Source organism: Oncorhynchus clarkii, chromosome 1 (genome assembly GCF_045791955.1).
Source record: "Oncorhynchus clarkii lewisi isolate Uvic-CL-2024 chromosome 1, UVic_Ocla_1.0, whole genome shotgun sequence".
Lineage (NCBI taxonomy): Eukaryota > Metazoa > Chordata > Actinopteri > Salmoniformes > Salmonidae > Oncorhynchus > Oncorhynchus clarkii.
This window is the reverse complement of record NC_092147.1, coordinates 3,675,504-3,700,909: the sequence shown is the minus strand read 5'-3', so window position 1 is coordinate 3,700,909 and position 25,406 is coordinate 3,675,504. Positions and strand designations below refer to the sequence as shown.

Below are 25,406 nucleotides of genomic sequence, written 5' to 3'. Positions count from 1 at the left end.
CTGGTGCACACTCTAGCACTCAGACATAATTTACAGATAGCCTGGGGCACACTATAGCACTCAGACATAATTTACAGATAGCCTGGGGCACACTCTAGCACCCAGACATTTACAGATAGCCTGGGGCACACTCTAGCACTCAGACATAATTTACTGATAGCCTGGGGCACACTCTAGCACTCAGACATTTACAGATAGCCTGGGGCACACTATAGCACTCAGACATAATTTACAGATAGCCTGGGGCACACTCTAGCACCCAGACATTTACAGATAGCCTGGGGCACACTCTAGCACCCAGACATTTACAGATAGCCTGGGGCACACTCTAGCACTCAGACACAATTTACAAACTAAAGCATTTGTGTTTAGTGAGTCCTCCAGATCAGAGGCAGTAGGGATGACCAGGGATGTTCTCTGTTTAGTGAGTCCTCCAGATCAGAGGCAGTAGGGATGACCAGGGATGTTCTCTGTTTAGTGAGTACTCCAGATCAGAGGCAGTTGGAATGACCAGGGATGTTCTCTATTTAGTGAGTCCTCCAGATCAGAGGCAGTAGGGATGAACAGGGATGTTCTCTGTTTAGTGAGTCCTCCAGATCAGAGGCAGTAGGGATGACCAGGGACGTTCTCTGTTTAGTGAGTCCTCCAGATCAGAGGCAGTAGGGATGACCAGGGATGTTCTCTGTTTAGTGAGTCCACCAGATCAGAGGCAATAGGGATGACCAGGGATGTTCTCTGTTTAGTGAGTCCACCAGATCAGAGGCAGTAGGGATGACCAGGGATGTTCTCTGTTTAGTGAGTCCACCAGATCAGAGGCAGTAGGGATGACCAGGGATGTTCTCTGTTTAGTGAGTCCTCCAGATTAGAAGCAGTTGGAATGACCAAGGATGTTTTCTTGATAAGTGTGGGAATTCGATCATTTTCCTGTCCTGCTAAGCACTCAAAATGTAACGAGTACTTATGAATGTCAGGGAGATTGTATGGAGTAAAAAAAGTACATTTAGTTTCTTTACGAATGTAGTGTAGTAAAAATTTTCAAAAATGTAAATAGTAAAGTGCAGATACAAAAAAACTTAGGTTGTACTTTAAAGTATTTACTGAAGTACCTTATACTACTGGCCAATAGGAGGGTGACGGTCACAGTAGGGGGGGGTTGTTCGTACATTTTTTTACCTCCTACTAATCATGTGGAATTTGAAATGTTCGGCCTGTGGATGATGTCATCTCCAATGAGGTAAACCATCCACTGATTCCATTTGGGCATCTGCTTTCATTCACACCAATTGAATCAGATGTGTTCGGTGTCACATGGGCTTCGTTTAGACAGGCAGCCCAATTCTGATATTTCTTCCACCAGTTGGTCTTTTGACCAATCACATCTAATCTTTTCACATTAGCTCTTTTTCAAAGCTGATTGGTCAAATTTTTCCACAATTAGTGGAAAAAAAATATTGGTCTGCCTGTCTAAACGCAGCCCATGGTAATATGTAACATATATTAGACTGAAGTCCTGAAGGTTTTGTTGTCTGCTTTCTAGTTGGTGGTAGACTGCAACACACGTGATACCCTATTAATTTCATCATCAGAGGTATCTTTAATTTAATGTAATCTAACATGAGGGAGAACCGTCAATGAAACTAGAGGGAGACTACAGTATGGTCAGCATCAATGAAACTGGAGGGACACTACAGTATGGTCAGCATCAATGAAACTGGAGGGACACTACAGTATGGTCAGCATCTCTCAAACTGGAGGGACACTACAGTATGGTCAGCATCTCTGAAACTGGAGGGACACTACAGTATGGTCAGCATATCTGAAACTGGAGGGACACTACAGTATGGTCAGCATCTCTGAAACTGGAGGGACACTACAGTATGGTCAGCATCAATGAAACTGGAGGGACACTGCAGTATGGTCAGCATCAATGAAACTGGAGGGACACTACAGTATGGTCAGCATCAATGAAACTGGAGGGACACTACAGTATGGTCAGCATCAATGAAACTGGAGGGACACTACAGTATGGTCAGCATCTCTGAAACTGGAGGGACACTACAGTATGGTCAGCATCTCTGAAACTGGAGGGACACTACAGTATGGTCAGCATCTCTGAAACTGGAGGGACACTACAGTATGGTCAGCATCTCTGAAACTGGAGGGACACTACAGTATGGTCAGCATCAATGAAACTGGAGGGACACTACAGTATGGTCAGCATCAATGAAACTGGAGGGACACAACAGTACAGTGGAGGGACAATGGTCAGCATCAATGAAACTGGAGCATCTCTGGGAGCACTACAGTATGGTCAGCATCAATGAAACTGGAGGGACACTACAGTGTGGTCAGCATCAATGAAACTGGAGGGACACTACAGTATGGTCAGCATCAATGAAACTGGAGGGACACTACAGTATGGTCAGCATCAATGAAACTGGAGGGACACTACAGTATGGTCAGCATCAATGAAACTGGAGGGACACTACAGTATGGTCAGCATCAATGAAACTGGAGGGACACTACAGTATGGTCAGCATCAATGAAACTGGAGGGACACTACAGTATGGTCAGCATCAATGAAACTGGAGGGACACTACAGTATGGTCAGCATCAATGAAACTGGAGGGACACTACAGTATGGTCAGCATCAATGAAACTGGAGAGACACTACAGCATGGTCAGCATCAATGAAACTGGAGGGACACTACAGTATGGTCAGCATCAATGAAACTGGAGGGACACTACAGTATGGTCAGCATCAATGAAACTGGAGGGACACTACAGTATGGTCAGCATCAATGAAACTGGAGGGACACTACAGTATGGTCAGCATCAATGAAACTGGAGAGACACTACAGCATGGTCAGCATCAATGAAACTGGAGGGACACTACAGTATGGTCAGCATCAATGAAACTGGAGGGACACTACAGTATGGTCAGCATCAATGAAACTGGAGAGACACTACAGTATGGTCAGCATCAATGAAACTGGAGAGACACTACAGTATGGTCAGCATCAATGAAACTGGAGAGACACTACAGCATGGTACATGTAGGTAGAGTTATTAAAGTGACTATGTGTAGATGATAACAGAGAGTAGCAGTGGTGTAAAAGTGTCAGGGTCCTTAGCTTATTGAAGAGCTTTGAGGGGACTATGGTGTTGAACGCTGAGCTGTAGTCAATGAATAGTATTCTAACATACAGTGCCTTGCGAAAGTATTCGGCCCCCTTGAACTTTGCGACCTTTTGCCACATTTCAGGCTTCAAACATAAAGATATAAAACTGTATTTTTTTGTGAAGAATCAACAACAAGTGGGACACAATCATGAAGTGGAACGACATTTATTGGATATTTCAAACTTTTTTAACAAATCAAAAACTGAAAAATTGGGCGTGCAAAATTATTCAGCCCCCTTAAGTTAATACTTTGTAGCGCCACCTTTTGCTGCGATTACAGCTGTAAGTCGCTTGGGGTATGTCTCTATCAGTTTTGCACATTGAGAGACTGAATTTTTTTCCCATTCCTCCTTGCAAAACAGCTCGAGCTCAGTGAGGTTGGATGGAGAGCATTTGTGAACAGCAGTTTTCAGTTCTTTCCACAGATTCTCGATTGGATTCAGGTCTGGACTTTGACTTGGCCATTCTAACACCTGGATATGTTTATTTTTGAACCATTCCATTGTAGATTTTGCTTTATGTTTTGGATCATTGTCTTGTTGGAAGACAAATCTCCGTCCCAGTCTCAGGTCTTTTGCAGACTCCATCAGGTTTTCTTCCAGAATGGTCCTGTATTTGGCTCCATCCATCTTCCCATAAATTTTAACCATCTTCCCTGTCCCTGCTGAAGAAAAGCAGGCCCAAACCATGATGCTGCCACCACCATGTTTGACAGTGGGGATGGTGTGTTCAGGGTGATGAGCTGTGTTGCTTTTACGCCAAACATAACGTACTCCTTCCATTTCAATATTATCGCTTGCACAGTGCTCCTTGGGATGTTTAAAGCTTGGGAAATATTTTTGTATCCAAATCCGGCTTTAAGGCACTGGCACTATGGTGGTCTGCTTAAAACATGTTGGTATTACAGACTCGGACAGGGAGAGGTTTAAAATGTCAGTGAAGACACTTACCAGTTGGTCAGCGCATGTCCTGGTAATCCGTCTGGCCCTGCGGCCTTGTGAATCACACAATGCTCACACCCACATTCACTTAGTACTCTAGAGCTCTGTCAGAGTGACCATCGGGTTCTTGGTCACCTCCCTGACCAAGGCCCTTCTCCCCCGGTTGCTCAGTTTGGCCGGGCGGCCAGATCTAGAAAGAGTCTTCTTCCATTTTAGAATGATGGTGGTCACTATGTTCTTGGGGACCTTCAATGCTGAAGACATTTTTTGGTACCCTACCCCAGATCTGCGCCTCGGAGCTCTTCAGACAATTCCTTCGACCTCATGGCTTGATTTTTGCTCTGACATGCATTGTCAACTGTGGGACCTTATATAGACAGGTGTGTGCCTTTCCAAATCATGTCCAATCAAATGAATTTACCACAGATAGACGCCAATCAAGTTGAAGAAACATTCTCAAGGATGATCAATGGAAACAGGATGCACCGGAGCTCAATTTCAAAGTCTCATAGCAAAGGGTCTGAATACTGATGTAAATAAGGTATGTTGTTTTTTTATTTTTAATACATTTCTTAAAACCTGTTTTTGTCATTATGGGGTAGTGTTAGTAGATTGCTGGAATGTCCACCAAAACTGTTGCCAGATAATTGAATGTTCATTTATCTATCATAAGCCGCCTCCAACTCATTTTAGAGAATTTGTTAGCACGTCCAACCGGCCTCACAACTGCAGAGCATGTGTACGACGTCGCATGGGTGAGCGGTTTGCTGATGTCGACGTTGTGAACAAAGTGTACCACGTTGGCAGTGGGGTTATGGTATGGACAGGTATAAGCTACGGGCAACGAACACAGTTGCATTTTACCGATGGCAATTTGAATGCACAAAAATACCTTGATGAAATCCTGAGGCCCATTGTGAGACCTATTTTTTTTTTTTTTTAAGATATGTGACCAACAGATGCATATCTGTATTCCCAGTCATGTGAAATCCATAGATTAGGACCTAATGACCTTATTTAAATTGGCCGATTTTCCTCATATTAACTGTAACTCAGTAAAATCTTTGAATTTGTTGCTCGTTGCATATTTTTGTTCAGTATATTTGTCTCTGTTTCAATTAAACTCATGAAACATCAGCAGTTAAGGGGGTTTTCACATGAAATACAATTCCATAGTGTTGTTTCAATACGGTACCATGATCTGAAAACCACTGAAGGAATATGTCTGGCGATTGACAAGATGCCTTGTGATCTGCTACTTGTAAAATAAGAATCGTCTACCACATTAGGTAGCATTTGAAGAATAGTCTTTGCATATGACAAATAAAAAAATGTGCATTCTATGTTTCTGATAACATAACATGCTAGTCTTCTATTAAAATGTGCATTCTATGTTTCTGATAACATAACATGCTAGTCTTCTATTAAAATGTGCATTCTATGTTTCTGGTAACATAACATGCTAGTCTTCTATTAAAATGAATACAATTCACTCGTTATAGAAATGCAATACCTTTATTTTACATGCATACATCTATAACTGTACAACACGTTGAATGCAGTTTTAAAACTTAAAAAGAAAAAGAAGCCCAATCCCAAAACAAATCCTGAAGATTTACAGCTCGAGCAATGATGAATTTATGTCATAAGGTGAAAAGTATTATTTTTTTTAATTATTTTTTTATTAAAACACACACAAAATAAAAAACTAGGACTAGTGCTGTCCTTGAGTTGTACCTTTTCATAAACAGAACTGGGCTGAATAGAAATGAATTCAGTCACCATAGAGAAGGCACCTTCAGTACACAGTGTATGTACAAACAACATCTGATACACCTGTTTCACTGTAGCTTCTAGTACAACGACGACTGGGAACGTTCACTTAAACAAAAACAACAAAAAACACACATCAGATCAAATACAAATACATTTTGAAACAAAAAAATATCTTCTTGGTCCATACTCAAAAAGCAGTACCTCGAAAATGCATGTTTTTTAACATTTTAATTCTAGATTGACTCTGCCAGCAGAGGGCAACCCAGTGGATACAGTTCAAATTTATTACACAGTATGTCACAATGCTTATGTTTGCAGTTCCCCACTTCATTGATTGGTAACTATTGGTAAGAGTAGTAACTATGTCGTTATGCGTCATTCTGTCCACTTAGATCACCAGTCCTTCTTGAGTTCAGAATTGTTTTTTTGTTTTTTTGTTGTTGTTGTGACATGAAAAGGGTCAAATATACATGGACTAACATGTACATCTAAATTAGAAAAATTTATAGAAAAATTGTGAAATCTTTATTACAGCCAGAAATACCATTTACCTTAAAAATATACTAACACCCATCCAATCGAAAATGTCAATACTTTTCAGAAAAAGTGATTTAATATAAAATACTGTATCCTCTAACTGGATTTATGTAACACTCCATCCTTTCTCTCAACAAAATAAAGCTTTTTATAGACCCTTCAAAGCTTATATATATATTAAAAAAAAAAACACTCCCAGCACAATTATATCTATACGTTTTTATATAGAAACAATACAATTGACTAAGATACCATAGATGGTACTACGTTCACATGTTAGAGGAAACCCGTTTCGAATGGCACACACACTGCCATGTTACTGGACCATCACCTGATCGACACAGTGTGGCACTACAATTTTTGGGATGATTGTACGCGTTGGTTGGGGGGGGGGGGGGGGGTCATTGAATGTCGTGGTCAAGATTGGCCCGTCTGTTAGACTATCTGCCTGCTCGAGTTCAGCACGCCTTGGTCGGGTCTGTTGGCAGCTCTGTGGTGGACGTGCGGTACTGGATCTTGGTGTTGGTAATCGCTCCGTGTTTCTGTCTGAGGTGCAATCGAAGCTGACTCTTGTGGCGAAAGTGCAAGTTGCATTTCTCACACTGAAAAAAATAAATAAATAAGAACAATGATTTGCTCCGTTTTCTGTCCTGTGTCCGCACACACACACACACACACACACACACCTAGTTGGTGTACTTACATGATAGGGCTTTTCTCCTGTGTGTATGCGCAGGTGACTCTTCAGCGTCTGCAGGTGACGGAAACGCGTTCCGCAGATCTCGCACGGGTATGGCTTCTCCCCGGTGTGGATCAGCACATGGGCACGGAGATGGGCAACCTGACCATGACAACAACATTATGAGACAACTGGGTCGGTGTGGTGGTGAGTGATCACAGCATCTATCCCAAGCCATTTTATTTTCAGGAATAGTATGAGATTAGTGGGGGGAAACTGAGAAAGAGGGTAATGTAGCGTAGAGAGAGGGAGGGGGGGGGGGGGGGGTCGTACCCACACTGGGCCAGCCTCAGGCAGGAAGCAACAAATAACAGCATTGATTCCCTCTGTGACTTGTTGAAACCAGACAGAAAGACTCGGCTCACCTGCACGAATCGAGCTCCGCACGTCTCACATCTGTATGGCTTTTCTCCTGAGTGGATACGAGTGTGGGTCTTGAGGTTAGCTGGTCTGTTGAACTGAGCGCCACAGATGTTGCAGCGATACGGCTTCTCTCCTGCAACGCAACAACATGCAGAACAAACCGTCAGCTACCAAACTTTACTGAAAATGGACTTATGGGTTATTTCACAGATCAAAATTACGTGATGGATTTAGCAAGCTGGTAAATTTAGCCTCTGTGGCCAGGGGGCTGCAAGCAAAATAAACTAAGCACAGTTATTGAGAAAACCATCTTGAAAGCCTGTACGAACCTGTATGGACAGTCTTGTGGCTGGCGAGGTTTCCTTTGTAGCGAAAAGCAGCCTGACAACGGTCGCACTTGTATGGCTTGTCACTGTGGGCCTGCAGCACGTGGCGCTTCAGGGTTTCGTCTTCCGCAAACTTGGAGTCACATTCGTTACAAAAGAACGTACCATTTTCTGTAAGACAGATCGGAAACAATCAATCAGGATTAGGACTGTTTTATAAGCAGCCAGAGAGACTGGCCATTAGGTCTGTTTTATAAGCAGCTAGAGAGACTGGCCATTAGGACTGTTTTATAAGCAGCCAGAGAGACTGGCCATTAGGACTGTTTTATAAGCAGCCAGAGAGACTGGCCATTAGGACTGTTTTATAAGCAGCTAGAGAGACTGGCCATTAGGACTGTTTTATAAGCAGCTAGAGAGACTGGCCATTAGGACTGTTTTATATGCAGCTAGAGAGACTGGCCATTAGGACTGTTTTATAAGCAGCTAGAGAGACTGGCCATTAGGACTGTTTTATAAGCAGCTAGAGAGACTGGCCATTAGGACTGTTTTATAAGCAGCTAGAGAGACTGGCCATTAGGACTGTTTTATAAGCAGTTAGAGAGACTGGCCATTAGGACTGTTTTATAAGCAGCCAGAGAGACTGGCCATTAGGTCTGTTTTATAAGCAGTTAGAGAGACTGGCCATTAGGTCTGTTTTATAAGCAGCCAGAGAGACTGGCCATTAGGACTGTTTTATAAGCAGCCAGAGAGACTGGCCATTAGGACTGTTTTATAAGCAGCTAGAGAGACTGGCCATTAGGACTGTTTTATAAGCAGCTAGAGAGACTGGCCATTAGGACTGTTTTATAAGCAGTTAAAGAGACTGGCCATTAGGACTGTTTTATAAGCAGCCAGAGAGACTGGCCATTAGGTCTGTTTTATAAGCAGTTAGAGAGACTGGCCATTAGGACTGTTTTATAAGCAGCCAGAGAGACTGGCCATTAGGACTGTTTTATAAGCAGCTAGAGAGACTGGCCATTAGGACTGTTTTATAAGCAGCCAGAGAGACTGGCCATTAGGACTGTTTTATAAGCAGCCAGAGAGACTGGCCATTAGGTCTGTTTTATAAGCAGCTAGAGAGACTGGCCATTAGGACTGTTTTATAAGCAGCCAGAGAGACTGGCCATTAGGACTGTTTTATAAGCAGCTAGAGAGACTGGCCATTAGGACTGTTTTATAAGCAGCCAGAGAGACTGGCCATTAGGACTGTTTTATAAGCAGCCAGAGAGACTGGCCATTAGGACTGTTTTATAAGCAGCCAGAGAGACTGGCCATTAGGACTGTTTTATAAGCAGTTAGAGAGACTGGCCATTAGGACTGTTTTATAAGCAGCCAGAGAGACTGGCCATTAGGACTGTTTTATAAGCAGCTAGAAAGACTGGCCATTAGGACTGTTTTATAAGCAGCTAGAGAGACTGGCCATTAGGACTGTTTTATAAGCAGCTAGAGACTGGCCATTAGGACTGTTTTATAAGCAGCTAGAGAGACTGGCCATTAGGACTGTTTTATAAGCAGCCAGAGAGACTGGCCATTAGGACTGTTTTATAAGCAGTTAGAGAGACTGGCCATTAGGTCTGTTTTATAAGCAGTTAGAGAGACTGGCCATTAGGACTGTTTTATAAGCAGTTAGAGAGACTGGCCATTAGGACTGTTTTATAAGCAGCCAGAGAGACTGGCCATTAGGACTGTTTTATAAGCAGCTAGAGAGACAGGCCATTAGGACTGTTTTATAAGCAGCCAGAGAGACTGGCCATTAGGACTGTTTTATAAGCAGTTAGAGAGACTGGCCATTAGGACTGTTAGGACAAAACCCTGTGAAGACTTACAGAAAACGTTTGACCTCTGTCATTGCCAACAAAGGGTGTATAACAAAGTATTGAGATAAACTTTTGTTATTGACCAAATACTTATTTTCCACCATAATTTGCAAATTAATTAATTAAAAATCCTACAATTTTTTCTCATTTTGTCTGTCATAGTTGAAGTGTACCTATGATGAAAATTACAGGCCTCTCTCATATTTTTAAGTGGGAGAACTTGCACAATTGGTGGCTGACTAAATACTTTTTTTGCCCCACTGTATGTATATATATAGTGCACTACTTTCCTCATATAGTGCACTACTTTCCTTATATCCCCTATATAGTGCACTACTTTCCTTATATCCCCTATATAGTGCACTACTTTCCTCATATAGTGCACTACTTTCCTCATATAGTGCACTACTTTCCTCATATAGTGCACTACTTTCCTCATATCCCCTATACAGTGGACTACTTTCCTCATATCCCCTATACAGTGGACTACTTTCCTTATATCTCCTATATAGTGCACTACTTTCCTCATATAGTGCACTACTTTCCTTATATCCCCTATATAGTGCACTACTTTCCTCATATCCCCTATATAGTGCACTACTTTCCTCATATCCCCTATATAGTGCACTACTTTCCTCATATAGTGCACTACTTTCCTTATATCCCCTATATAGTGCACTACTTTCCTTATATCCCCTATATAGTGCACTACTTTTCTCATATAGTGCACTACTTTCCTCATATAGTGCACTATACAAGCAGTCATTTGGAACACGGCCAATGTTTAAAAAGCAGCGTGTGCTCACCACAGCTGGAGTCGGAGTACTCCGAGTGTAACTCTGACATCATGTCCTCCGCTAAACAGGAAGCCGGGGTGTTGGGACACACTTCAGAGTGCTGCGGGGGCGGGGCACCACAGGAGGTGCACTTTAAGTGGCTGATGTAGACAGAGGAGTGGCTGTCAGCGCTCCTCTGTGATCCCTCCAGAGCTCTGGAGACACAAACGGCTGCGTGTCAGACATCATTCCTCCACACGACAACACAGCCCGTAAGAGACGAGGAGAGAGAGAAACGCTACGGGCAGGCGACCCAGTGGAAAGACGTTAACTAGGGTAGTGTGAATTATCACTTATATTTGCTCTTAAATCTTGTGAATTGGGTTTGATGGATAAAACAGCTTAACTGGAGAGTTTTGTTAAGTGATACTGGCAACGACAACAAAAATATCACTTCCTGTTCATTTCATGTGGAGATTGCAAAGAGACAAAAGGCCGTAAAGTCCTAGACATTTTGCTCACATCAAATTGGGAACAATCAAGCTACTGTTGCGCTTTAGTTTTATTATCGATATGACTGTAGGGCTCACCTGTTGATGTTGTGGAGTCGGGAGGCCTGTGGGGCCGGCAGGTCCTCTCCGTGCTCACTGATCTTGGTGTTGGCCTGCGGGTCCAGGTGCTCTGAGTCTGAGGGGTGGAGGTAGGGGGGCAGACCCAGGCGCTGGGGGGAGCAGACCACCGGCTCCTGCGGCCCAACATCCTCCTCCTTGGTGGCTCTCTGATTGAGCACGATAAACTTGTATTTCTTCCAGTTGCGTGCCTTGGGATCCTGGCTGCCCTGTAGGGGCAGGGCACCACACCGGCCGGCCAGGGAGAGACCTGCGTTCTTACTGCTGCTGGACTCGGTGGGGGAGTTAGGCTGGCAGTCCGATTTGAGCGGGCTCTGAGGGCTACTCATCAGGCCCTTCCGTCCAGCTGAGGAGATCCCCAGAGGGTAGTGCTGCTGGCTCATGTCTTCCTCTGTCGTCTGAGGACCGTGCTCCTTACCCAGAACCACCTTCTGCTGCTCGTGGGCCGCCGCGGCGAACCCTCTCTTCCTGGAGCCTCCCACCCCACCAGTCTGGCTGACCCCTCCCTCATGGCTCTCCTTCCTCATCTCCTCCTCCCTGGAGGAGACGTAGCTGGCTGTATGGTGGATGCTGGCCGAGCCCCCGCTCACCGCTCGGCTGTAATCAACCCTCATGGCGCTGCCCGTGTCCGGGGGGGAACAGTGCTTGTGGTGGATCCCGCCTTTAGAGAAGTCAGCGAATGTGTTTTTGGCGTCTGTCAGCTTGCAGAGAGGGAAAGGGAACCCCTGGACGGGGAACTGACCGTAGAGGTGGTAGTTGCTGGGGGAATTGACCCCGTTGAACATGCTGGAGGCGTAGGGCCTCCCGTCTCTGAAGGGGCCGACCCGGCCGGGCAGGTTGTCGACCACATCGTGGGGCCGGTATGCATGGACGCCCTGAGGTAAAAGCAAGGGGCTGACCAAGAACTCATCTCTGGGTAGCTTGTTGGCCTGGCCAGGGTCGCTGTGAGGAGGATAGATGAAGAGGAAAGATGAGACAACGGAACCTGAACACGGCAGACACCGGACACCAGAGTTTACATGACACAAACTTTGTGATAAATTGTTTCTTTTTTAAAATATTCCACACTTTCTAATTGTCGCTGTGCACGCCTCTTGACAGGTCGTAATATGCAAATAAGACGGTTGTTAACTGTACCGGAGTCTGGCGTACAGGTTAGTCATCCGACTCCACCACATTTAGACCCTCTTCTTTCTGATTACCCCCCCCCCCTTCAATTAAAAAAATAGATCGTTTGACATCCATTCCCGGTCCATGTACCTGGATTTGATGAATCTGTGGCAGGTGTCCACAACGTGATCCATCTGTAGGTAGATGGCTGTGTTCATGATCGCCATGATCAGACTCTCCTTCAGCGTCAGTCTAGAGGTGTACATGAACTCCAGGAGGATGGCAAACCCCTCGGGGTCCACCTTGGGGTCCAGACTGATGGCATTCAGGTTACACTTCAGAGAGTCCGTAAATATAGTGTAGAACAACCCACTAGAGAGAGAGAGAATCGTGTTCAGTACAGTGACAGACTGGTCAGAGAGTCCGTAAATATAGTGTAGAACAATCCACTAGAGAGAGAGGAGAGGACAAAGATATGTGCTGTACATAACAGCAACATGGGAGACAGACACACAGGGGGGAGACAGACACACAGGGGGGAGACATGGGAGACAGACACACGGGGGAGGGACATGGGAGACAGACACACAGGGACATGGGAGACAGACACACGGGGGGGGACATGGGAGACAGACACACGGGGGGAGACATGGGAGACAGACACACAGGGGAGGGACATGGGAGACAGACACACAGGGGAGGGACATGGGAGACACACACAGGGGAGGGACATGGGAGACAGACACACAGGGGAGAGACATGGGAGACAGACACACAGGGGAGGGACATGGGAGCCAGACACACAGGGGGGGGGGGGGACATGGGAGACAGACACACAGGGGGGAGACAGACACACAGGGGGGGGGGGACATGGGAGACAGACACACAGGGGGGAGACATGGGAGACAGACACACAGGGGGGGGACAGACACAGGGGGGGGGCATGGGAGACAGACACACAGGGGGGGGGACATGGGAGACAGACACACAGGGGGGGGGACACAGGGGGGGGGCATGGGAGACAGACACACAGGGGGGGGGGGGACATGGGAGACAGACACACAGGGGGGGGGACATGGGAGACAGACACACAGGGGGGGGGGGGACATGGGAGACAGACACACAGGGGGGGGGGGGGACATGGGAGACAGACACACAGGGGGGGGGGACATGGGAGACAGACACACAGGGGGGGGGGGGGACATGGGAGACAGACACACAGGGGGGGGGGGGGGGACATGGGAGACAGACACACGGGGGGGACCGATCGTTAGCTCTCCGAGCTGCTTCCTAAAAGCATCTTAAGGCTACATTCAGCATTAGAACGTTCGTAGGAGCATCAGAGCGGTTTCCCTAAACCAAACCTAAAGTTGCTCCTGAAAACACTTATTTCACATCTGCCTCAGACCACTTGTAGAACAGCTAAGTACGTTGTTAGATGCCATGTCGCCCTTCCTCGTCACACAGGAGATCTCAGCTAAATGCAAAAAAAGATTTAAATAAAGATGTTTTATCTCTGCCGATAACTTCAGAACGATTGTGAGTGACTTTTTAAAATGTTATTTAACCAGGTAGGCTAGTTGAGAACAAGTTCTCATTTACAACTGCGACCTGGCCAAGATAAAGCAAAGCAGTGTGAACAGACAACACAGAGTTACACATGGAGTAAACAATTAACAAGTCAATAACACAGTAGAAAAAGGGGAGTCTATATATACACATTGTGTGCAAAAGGCATGAGGAGGTAGGCAAATAATTACAATTAGCAGATTAACACTGGAGTGATAAATGATCAGATGGTCATGTACAGGTAGAGATACTGGCGTGATAAATGATCAGATGGTCATGTACAGGTAGAGATACTGGTGTGATAAATGATCAGATGGTCATGTACAGGTAGAGATACTGGTGTGATAAATGATCAGATGGTCATGTACAGGGATACTACTGGTGTGATAAATGATCAGATGGTCATGTACAGGTAGAGATACTGGAGTGATAAATGATCAGATGGTCATGTACAGGTAGAGATACTGGAGTGATAAATGATCAGATGGTCATGTACAGGTAGAGATACTGGAGTGATAAATGATCAGATGGTCATGTACAGGTAATGATACTGGAGTGATAAATGATCAGATGGTCATGTACAGGTAGAGATACTGGAGTGATAAATGATCAGATGGTCATGTACAGGTAATGATACTGGAGTGATAAATGATCAGATGGTCATGTACAGGTAGAGATACTGGAGTGATAAATGATCAGATGGTCATGTACAGGTAATGATACTGGAGTGATAAATGATCAGATGGTCATGTACAGGTAGAGATACTGGTGTGCAAACGACTAAAGCGGACCATTTCTTTCCATTACAAGAGAAGGAGATGAATGTGCTTCCAGCGAAAGCCCAGTTCAGATCTACAGAACCGTCACAGAGAGAATTCACACCCCTCGACTTAGTCCACAGCCTGAATTCAAGATGGATTCTCACCCATCTAAAAACACAATACCTCATAATGACAAAGTCAAAAGATGTTTAGAAATGCAATTAATTTCTTGAAAATGAAATACATAAAAATCACATTTTGCATAAGTATTTCGCAACCCCTGAGTCAATTAAGCTGTAAGGCACGAGGGCGGTGTGGTATATGGCCAATATATCACGGCTAAGGGCTGTTCTTAGGCACGACGCGACACGGAGTGCTTGGTCATTTACGACAAACTCCCGAGGTGCCTTATTGCTGTTATAAAACAGGTCTCGAACCACCCAGTTTATTACACATTAGTTAGAATCACCTTTGGGTAAGTCTAAGAGCTTTGCACACTTGGGGACTGATTTATCAATCACGTGTAGTCGTCAATCATGTGTGGGATAATTTCCACTGAAAAATTTGAGATTTATCAATATGAACGTTTGCTTTGAGTACGCACGGAAATTGACACAGAGCCGTGACCATCTGTATGCACAGTGCCAAGAGCTGGAATGAGGGAGATGCTTGTCAAGTATAAAATGTGAATATATATATATATATTCTCCCAATTTCACATATTTCCAACACACATATATATATATATATATATATATATATAATATGTGAAATATATATATATATATATATATATATATAATGAAATGTTTTTTTTATTTTATATGAAATAAGGTTAGGGGTTAGGGGTTAGGTAGTTGTGATATATAAGGTATATATATATTATATATATATATATATATATATATATATATATATATTGGGTGAAATTGGGGTTAGGGGTTTTTTTTAGTTGTGAAATAAGGTTAGGGGTTAGGGGTTAGTTAGTTGTGAAATAAGGTTAGGAGTTAGGGGTTAGGGTTAGGGTTAGGGGTTAGGGTTAGGGGTTAGGGTTAGGGGTTAGGGGTTAGGGTTAGTTAGTTGTGAAATAAGGTTAACTATTCAAAACAGAGCTACAAGATGTTTCCTTGGAGGAGTGTATAAGCTTTCCCCAAGCCTTGCTATTCAAGGAGACATGGGTTGGGAGCCCAGTGAAAGTAAGGCAGAGGAGTGAAATAAGGTTATGGAACAGTGTTAACGACATACTAGAGGTTTTCAACTGGGATCAAACATACAATTACCCTTGGACAAAGGAATTTGCTCTACAACACATTTAGAATCAAGTTATGATGCGACGTCAACATGATCAAACACAAGTTAACCCTTTAGCGACAAAAGAACTCAACTTCTAACAAGATTAATAAAATAAAAATAAAAACACATCTCGAACCCTGACACCCGTCACCTAACAATAATTAAAATATCCTTGTGATCAGAACCGGGATACTGCCTCTGGCAATATAAATAGGGAGGTTCAACGCCATAGATAAAGAGTGGCTGTGTATAGTCTGATTTAGGGGAGATCAAGAATGAACTGCACTTTATGATTTAAGAGAAACCTTATTTTTTTTTTTAAATGCAAAAAAAAAAAACACAGAACTATTCTGTAGTAGTACTTTTGAAAAACTTGAATGGCTATTCAGAAAAAAAAGTTTTCCTGGTATGCAAATGTTATTTCCAAAGCTTGGAAGAAGCGACGAGATAAGTTAGAAAACACTTTAAAAAAAAATTGTTTTGCGTTTCAGTAGGAATGTACGTAGCTAGGTGTGTAACTATCATCGGTATGATCATTTTATCAGGATACAACGGTTTCCATGCGAGTTGGCCGTCATGACTTGACACAATAATTTTTTTTAAATCACTAATTTCCCACCTAGGTCTCCATTCGATCGTTCTCTTGTGATTTGTTTTCTATAATTGTTGTCCACTAGGTGGCGCCATTGACCACAATACCTCTGAACCCTGTGGCTCTTACTTGTATTGATAGACACATCTCATTGACACCGCCAGATGACTAGTGTCCAACGCTAATTGTCTTCCCTTATCCATATGGCCTATGTAGTTGTCTCATTCAGTCTGTCATTGTTTTTGACGAAAGTCATTGACAAAGGCCAAAAACGTCAAGTTTAACATTTAAAAAATATATATATTTTTAATTTTTAAATGTGCTGCATCTTTTCTTTTCAAATTATGATCTGATTGTTTTGTTGCATCTTCACACTTTAAAACAATTCATAAATGAAGGTCACTATGATCACTCTGCATCTTTGAATTCCTTCCCCCTTTGCCTCAGAGTAACCTAGGCAGTTAGAAATCAATCATCCTGGAAGTGTGTATGTGGGGATCGGAGTAGATTTGACAGGTGTATATGGCAATAGCACCAACTATTACTGAACAGATCTATGGATTTCACATGACCTGGGAATACAGATATGCATCTGTTGATCACAGATACCTTAGAAAAAGGTAGGGGCGTGGATCAGAAAACCAGTCAGTATCTGGTGTGACCATTTGCCTCATGCAGCGCGACACATCTCATTCACATAGAGATGATCAGGATGATGATTGTGTCCTGTGGAATGTTGTCCCACTCCTCTTCAATGGCTGTTTGAAGTTGCTGGATATTGGAGGGAACTGGAACACGCTGTCGTACACGTTGATCCAGAGCATCCCAAACATGCTCAATGGGTGACATGTCTGGTGAGTATGCAGGCCATGGAAGAACTGGGACATTTTTTAAGCTTCCAGGAATTGTTTACAGATCCTTATGACATGGGGCCGTGCATTATCATGCTGAAACATGAGGTGATGGCCGCTCGCTCACACGACGCCATACACTGAGTATTTCTGTTGGGTAAAAAAAGCCATTTTGTGGGGGAAAACCTCATTGATTGGCTGGGACTGGCTCCCCAGTGCCCACCAAGGACCAGCCATGGCTGCACTCCTACCCAGTCATGTGAAATCCATAGATTAGGGCCTAATGAATTTATTTCAATTGACTGATTTCCTTATATGAACTATAACTCAGTAAAATCTTTGAAATTGTTGCATGTTGCGTTTATATTTTGAATAAGGTATTTGAGGTAGATATGTAGATGAAGGCAGGGCAGGATAGATAATAATTAGGTATTTGAGGTAGATATGTAGATGAAGGCAGGGCAGGATAGATAATAATGAGGTATTTGAGGTAGATATGTACATGAAGGCAGGGCAGGATAGATAATAATGAGGTATTTGAGGTAGATATGTACATGAAGGCAGGGCAGGATAGATAATAATGAGGTATTTGAGGTAGATATGTAGATGAAGGCAGGGCAGGATAGATAATAATGAGGTATTTGAGGTAGATATGTACATGAAGGCAGGGCAGGATAGATAATAATGAGGTATTTGAGGTAGATATGTACATGAAGGCAGGGCAGGATAGATAATAATAAGGTATTTGAGGTAGATATGTACATGAAGGCAGGGCAGGATAGATAATAATAAGGTATTTGAGGTAGATATGTACATGAAGGCAGGGCAGGATAGATAAGAGTAAAATAAAGTAGAACCAGCAAATGTCTGTGACAAGTCTTGATTCAGTGCATTATTATAGAGTATTGGAATAAATCTCGTCTCAATCTTTTCAGCCATGGGTGGTAATATCTCTCTAGGAGCTGATCCATCGTCAGTATTGTGGAATAATTCTCAAGGTTAAGGTAAGACTGGTAAGGGAGAACTCTGATCCGAGAGCAGTGCTTCCTTTCCATCCTGTCAACATTAACACTGCCTCAACGACACACTTAGTGAACGTTCTCTCTCGTTGTGTTTTGGAAAAGAAACGCATGTTTCTACACCTGCATTGCTTGCTGTTTTGGTTTTTTTTTTAGGTCTGGGTTTCTGTACAGCACATTGAGATATCAGCTGAATGTAAGAAGGGCTTTATAAATAGATTTGATTTGATGTTACGTCTTCAGGCCGTTGTAGGAAAGCTGCATCGTTAAAACACTAGTAAGCATAAGTTCCATGGAGATCGGGAACCCGGGCACAGAACAGTGTGTGAGAGAAACAGAGACAGGAAAGGGACTTTAAATATCAAGTACAGAACAGCAACATGCAAAACTGGGTACAAGCGTGACAGAAAGTGTGGGGGGGGGGTAAAAGTGGGACAGAGCCTGGTGCTAGATCTGTTTGTGCTAGTATGTCAACACCAAAAACACTGTTTTGGCATGACAAGGACAAGGCATGATGACACAGACTGGTACACATACTGGGGCTTGGGAGTCAACACACCTGCAGGCCATGAGGACAGTCTTGTGAGCGCGGAACTGCTGTCTGTTGACCAGGATGGTGACATCTGTGAGGATGTCCCGGCTCCGCAGCCGGTTGAGGTTCAGCAGCACGTCGCTGGCGTGACGCGTGAATTGGATACAGCTGTCTGCTGCGCAAGCCATCTTGTCGAGCTCTGGAAAAATACAAAAATAAATTCCCCATGGTCAGTGCCATGGATATACATAAGGTTATATACTGGTTATTCATCAAATACCTGCTATTTTGAAGGTGAGAACCGGTGGTACGTGGTTCAACCTGGAGGGCTCTCCAACCCTGTTCCTGGAGAGTTAATCTAGCACATCTGATTGATCAAATTAAATCAGGTTAGTTACAACTGGGGTTGGAGCCAACATCTACAGGGTATGGAGAGCCCTGGTCCCGAGACAGTAGTTTTACTGAGACATTAAGATATACCAGAGAAAGCATGGCAGGAAGGCTGGGTGCATCGGGCTCTTTTAAAAATATTGGTTATTTTAATATAGGAAATTGCCCTCGTCGCTTCTCATCATATCCCTGATTGCAGTAGAGGTTTGCAGCCAACAGGCAGCGCCATTGGACAGCATAAAGTATGGAGCATTCAAGTAACATTTTCTGTTCAGCAAGTGGGAGAACACTTGACTTCTTTATTGTTGCCACACAAACGTGAATGTTCGAGGATGAATGACAGCCCCGGCACCCTTATTCAGAAAGTCTAGCCCTGCGTTAGGCAGTCAACGCCTGTGGTTAGGTGGCAGCTTATCATTAAATGTCACATAGCAACACTGTCACATTCAGCATGGAAACAGGACATGATATAGTAGAGAAATACAAGACGCCAGGTGTTGGCAACTTCTTCCCAAGAGTACAGTATACTACACCACACACCTGTCTGGTTGACACACCGGCTATGGCAAATGATAAAGTGTGTGCCATCATCAGGGCACTTCTGACGTATTGAACATTCTGTATCGGATTCGAAGTCATTTTCCATCCGAATCAACGACACACTCCAGAGTTACATTTTCCCGGCGATATCGTTAATTAAAAAAAGAACTACCGTACCACTATTTATTCACACATAATCTGAGATGGAGAGAAACCTTCTTTTTTTTTTAGCATGTCAAGTTTGTATGAATGCGACAGACAAAAGTTGCCAGATGTAACTTTACTGTGCACTGACAGAAGACCGGATGATTGACTATTATTAACAATAATAACAAAACTACACTTAAATATTTAATGCAATCAAAAAGTAGATTACAGGGTAAACTGCTCCATGAATATTTAAATATGATTCACCACAAGATGTCATCAATATATTAAGCTAGCCTAGAAATGTATGCGTGTCGTGTGCTCTTCCGCAATATAAATAGCGGGTAGTCAGGCGCAAGAGAACACGTTTTGGCAGAGTTTCCCAAACTCGGTCCTGGAGACCCCAATGGGTGCAAGTTTGGGGTTTTTCCTAGCACTACTCAGTTTATTCAAATCATCTCATGAATCAGCACGTTTTTATTATTTTTAGGGCAAAAATAAAAACGTGCACACAGGGATGTCCCCAGGACCGAGGTTAGGAAACGCTGTGTTCTGGCAATAACATCAAGTAATTGCAACGCACAACAAGACTTGAGCATATTTTGAGAACACTTGTCAAAGTTGGTTTGTTTAGGCTACAGTCTGCTTTTTAAACGGGTATCCTAACTTCCTACCACGTCATGTCCCCCCCGTCCAAGCCATTGTAATAAATGTTTTTAAAAGGACCGTTTCTTCACGTGGAATAGCATGTTGAGCCAGCCCGTCCAAATAACACATTGGAACAAGTACTATCACTCTGACTCAATGCCAAGTCGCAGGCTGCCACTCGACACCACCCGAAATGAATCATGTACACAAGTAAACAGGCTTCTTCTCAGCGGTCAACAGAGGCTACAACCCATCTACGACTATTGCTTTAGTATTTTCCAATCGTTAAAAATGATTTTTTTTCCGGTTATTCACTCTTCAAATCAAATTCACAGATGAAGAGATTCAAAGGTACTACTTTCAGACACTTAAAAAAAAAGTAGATTTGAAGTGTAGTTAAGTATTTTTTTTAAATCAGACTTCTTGCATGGAAGCTTAGCAAACAAATACATTCTAATGCTGCAACATGGTATACGTTAACCATTCAAAATACTATAACTACGACGTTGTTCCGTTCTCCTGTCATGTTGCCTAAAGTCATCCATCCCTGGCTCCAGACAGATAGCACGCAGGTACAAACTTGCGCTCGTAAACTAGGCTGTGGAAAGCTACAAACTAAAAACCATATTCCGTGAGGTGTGTGTGTGTGTGTGTGTGTGTGTGTGTGTGTGTGTGTGTGGAGGGGGAGACAGGGACACTGCGAAACAAGACAATCAATATCTCGTGCAACCAGATCCCGACGTTAGATGTGATTATTTTCTCCAAGATATCTAAAACAATGTAGTAGAACAACACTGACACACCTACCCCTGCCCATCTGCCACAAGCCCAAACACACTGTGCAAGTTACTTAGTTATGCGGATGGGAATCACGTTATATTAACCACTGAAATCCTTTCTGTGCAACGCCGTTGATAGTAAATACAAAATACACAAAATCCAGCCAGGTCAGATCTAAACCAAGTTTTGCATAAAATAAAGAAGGCAGCATTTAGTTAAACTGAACTCCCTTGTTCATTATTAGCAGTAAAGTCAGATCTAACAGAATAACCACGTCATCTCATGTCTGTTTCGCGATCAGCACAGTACAGTATCAAAACGCCTCCACTGTCAAAACCGACAGAAGGCGAACCGAGAGCCGTATAGTGAAGTGAAGACAGCGGAATATTATTATAGAAACAGACATGTCAAGAGCACTGTCACCCGGCAAAAACGGTGCGCTCTAAAACAGTCCACCAAAAACACCTTTAAATCACCTAGATTTACATGATAAAACACATTCAGAAACACAGCCAGCACTACGCCATCACCTGCAACGAAGAGTACAACTTCGCGCCAAATTACATAGGGAAAAAAAGAATTGTTTAAAAAATATCACCTGATATTGCTTTCCTAGAAACTTCTTGCATCACCACTTCTAAGAACCCCAGTTCTAAGAATCAGAGGAGCTCAATTCTCAGAATTTGAGCTTGTGGCGATACCACTTTCCGAGGGAAGGGGAGAGTCAGGTTTTAATGCTGGCTGAGAAATCATCTTTCTGAGATTTTGATTTCCGTGCGTATTATACAACATGACTTATGGAACAAGTGTATTACAAAAGCAAACTAAAATGATTGTACATTTTATACTATTTTTCTATATTTTAAAAGAAATGGAGTATTTTATTTTTATACCCCCTACTTTTGGATTCTCCCAGACCTAGACGGTCACATGGGCAGAAGAGTTGCCTACGTAACCCCTGCCTCTTAGTCCAGCCCCTAAATTCACAGAACTAATTTGCTATTCCGTGACATAAGCGAAGTTGTCCATTCGTCGCCTTTCCCTTTATGAAACCCACAGACATTACCTACACAGAACCGAACTGGACTGCTTATTCACACGGACACGCGTTGTACAGGCCTATTTGTTGTGATAGTATTTACATTTTTTTTTGCTTCTCCTGCAGAGAATATTCATTTTTAACCCCCCCCCCCCCCCATCCCATCCCTGTTTCCACCTTCATTGCTCTGGACTGCTGGCAAATCATCACAAGGGTTTGTTTGGGATTAGATTATATTTGTGAATCAAATACATTTTGCTTGAAAACTCTCTTTTAATCACTGCGATTCTCCGTCGCTGTAGCCTTTGGGTTGCCAGGTTTATCTGACTATATGTTTGGCACAGTGGTAGCCTACAGTGTGAGAAAGGAAGCTGTGATGTTAGCCTATTTGCTGTGATAATTAGCTTGAATCTACTAGAACCGGGCTATTTGCGCACCATAGAGAACATAATGCATTCTGTTGTGGGTGCAATAAATCATCTATAATGTCATTTAATCAATAGAAAATAATCATTGTAATCGGACTTCTTCTTTTTGGTGATAAAAACAAAAAAAGATCCCTTTGACATCGGAAAAGCTTTGGTATGCTGGCCGTTTTATAATCGGTTACATTTGTTTAGTCATTTAGGTTATTGCGGTCATTTTGACCATAACCTCTATAGGCTAACAACTGGTTTAACACTATGCAGTTTGTCCTATATAATCGCTGCCGTCCGCTGCTATGCAATGCATTAACTATTTACGCTCTCTCTCTCTCTCTCTCTGACATCCGTCAGCAGCCAATGTTGGTCAATATACCCTACAGCAAACTTTCCAAATTCAATTACGTAATCTTACCCCCCAAAAATGTTCAAATTACGAATGAAAAACACTATTCATAGTATTGGAATAACATTGGTATAAGGTATTATTTAATGCCACACAAAAGTAGTCTACATGCCCTTTACGACTCTTATTAGCCTTCAAATGAATAAAGACAAATAGACTGCAATTAGGATAGCATATATTTGTTTTTGTTAATGACTAATACACAGACACATCGCCTACCTGCGGCATATCAAATGTAAAGGCCATGGGGCCAACATTCTTAACCCCGCACAGCGCAGAACGTTTATCGACTACTGTTTGCCTAATATTAGTTATTCTAACAGGACAAATATTTCATTGGCCCTTGTTCTTACTCCAAATCAGAGAGATTTTAACCAGTTAGCATACTGTTTGAAGTGTGAACCACTCAGGTCGTTTTGTCAAGGTCGAGGCTAACCCTGAATTTCAAACCCCTTAAGGCAATGAACACTAAAGCGCTCCTAAATAAGTGCAATGCAAGGCTCTCTCAGAAGGTGACTTCTTTTTTTTTTTTTTTAGGCAACTCTAATAGCCTACTCGTGGAATTTAAATAATATTTTGATGTGGATCTAACACTGCAAATAATTTACGGTTGAAGTGAAGTGAAAGGCCCTAAGCTTTACAATGGATCGAGAATCGTCATTGTATCAATTTGCCATTAAGTCACCTGTGCGATGAATTGTGGCCTACATGTCAAACTGACAGTAGCCCGGCTAGCCCCCCAAAATTAAATCAAGTGTGCAACGCGTAAGTGCATATTAACATGAAGTGCGACTGGCTCAATACCTATCGAAATAAGATCTGGGTTTTTTTTTGTTGAAAAGACGTGCAGCTTTCCAAAAATACAGGCTACTGCGTCACGGTGCATAAAAGTAAACACTGTGTGTCACGTCTATTTTTTATCTCCCATTTGAATAATGACTATGAGGTTATTGAAGTTAGGCCTAAATAAAATACATATGGGCCCATTTGCACAGAACATTATGCCTCATGATATCAAATCTAAAAATCATTTTTTTTATAAAAAATCATCTCCCTTAAGTCTAATTTAGGTCACTTTGTATTCATTTTCAAATAGACATAACCTCGAAATAACAATTTATTTTATAAACTCCTTTTTACATTAGCCGTGGTCACAACGTGCTATACAGTAAGTCACCCGGTGCTTTACGATAATAACCTAACCTATAACTAACTTTGCGCGAAGGGCATTTATCGCGTTGCCATTTCCGTAATAAACTTGCGATGTTTTGAGCTATTTCCTTGAGGATCTTTTCAGCCAGCCACTCCCACTCCTAGTTACCTGTCTGTCTGCCTGTCTGTCTACCTGTCTGTCTGAACTATGAGCAAATAGAGGGAGGTTTGTACGTTTGTAACCTTAACCCGTTCACTCTTTTTTTGTGCAATTGATATAGCGTTAAAACGTTTATTTTGAGAAAGTACTTTTAAAGTTATTAAAAGTACTAATTAAAAGTAGCCTATAAGGTGTATGCCAATGTACGGAGGACAGTTTAAGGGTAATATTTATTTATGTAGGTTATTTAATTAACCAATTATATATATATCATTTTCTTTGTTTTGTTTTGCTTTACACAATCTTAGAATTGGAAAATGTATGTTTGGAATGAAAACCAAATAATAAAATAAAGATAACTTTAATAAATGTGTTCCTTCTGATGTTTATTTGTAGTTTCAACCATGTGGCATATAGAATACGTGTTAATACTGAGTGACAAGTAAAGACATTCTGCATCTTCTTCAGCCTCACTTTTCTTTCTTGGTTTTTGTCGTAGTGTGTGGAGTGGACAACACAACATCCTCTAAAGCAAACGGAGAGAGTTGCTGTACCAGCAGGCAACTGAAATTAAATTAATTAAATGAATGTGTTGGGTGTTTTTTTTGGGGGGGGGGGGTGGGAGTGGAGCATGTATTGGCAGCAGCATTCATTGGTTGTTTGGTATGCAGCCCCGCAGCACAGTGATCATACTCTATTATTTCAGTGACTCAAACGGTACCCTATTCACTATATAGTGCACCTGGACCCATTTGGCTAATAATTGGATAGTCAAGAAAGAAATTGGTCTGATTTCTGGTCACAGTCCATCCAAGACTGTGATGACACTCTATTTCCCACATTATATAATATATTTATTACCGTATATC

General features: G+C 42.7%; 1 protein-coding gene across 2 annotated transcripts in view; it reads right to left on the bottom strand.

Moving 5' to 3' along the window:
* Window positions 1-5,625: 5,625 nt before the first annotated feature.
* The window catches only part of LOC139416025 (BCL6A transcription repressor a), a 60,563-nt gene continuing 40,782 nt past the window's right edge, over window positions 5,626-25,406 (bottom strand). Inside the window, exons 1-9 of one of the 2 annotated variants that reach the window (XM_071164382.1) lie at window positions 21,957-22,008; window positions 18,881-19,052; window positions 12,387-12,608; window positions 11,088-12,068; window positions 10,528-10,712; window positions 7,869-8,036; window positions 7,542-7,672; window positions 7,141-7,278; window positions 5,626-7,039 (exon numbers count right to left, since the gene is read on the bottom strand). In XM_071164382.1, coding sequence (XP_071020483.1) covers window positions 6,896-7,039; window positions 7,141-7,278; window positions 7,542-7,672; window positions 7,869-8,036; window positions 10,528-10,712; window positions 11,088-12,068; window positions 12,387-12,608; window positions 18,881-19,052; window positions 21,957-21,987 — 2,172 coding nt within the window. In that variant the 5' untranslated portion in view covers window positions 21,988-22,008 and the 3' untranslated portion in view covers window positions 5,626-6,895. Of the gene's footprint in view, window positions 7,040-7,140; window positions 7,279-7,541; window positions 7,673-7,868; window positions 8,037-10,527; window positions 10,713-11,087; window positions 12,069-12,386; window positions 12,609-18,880; window positions 19,053-21,956; window positions 22,009-25,406 lie in introns of those variants that run through there. The other variant, XM_071164302.1, reaches the window with a different exon arrangement.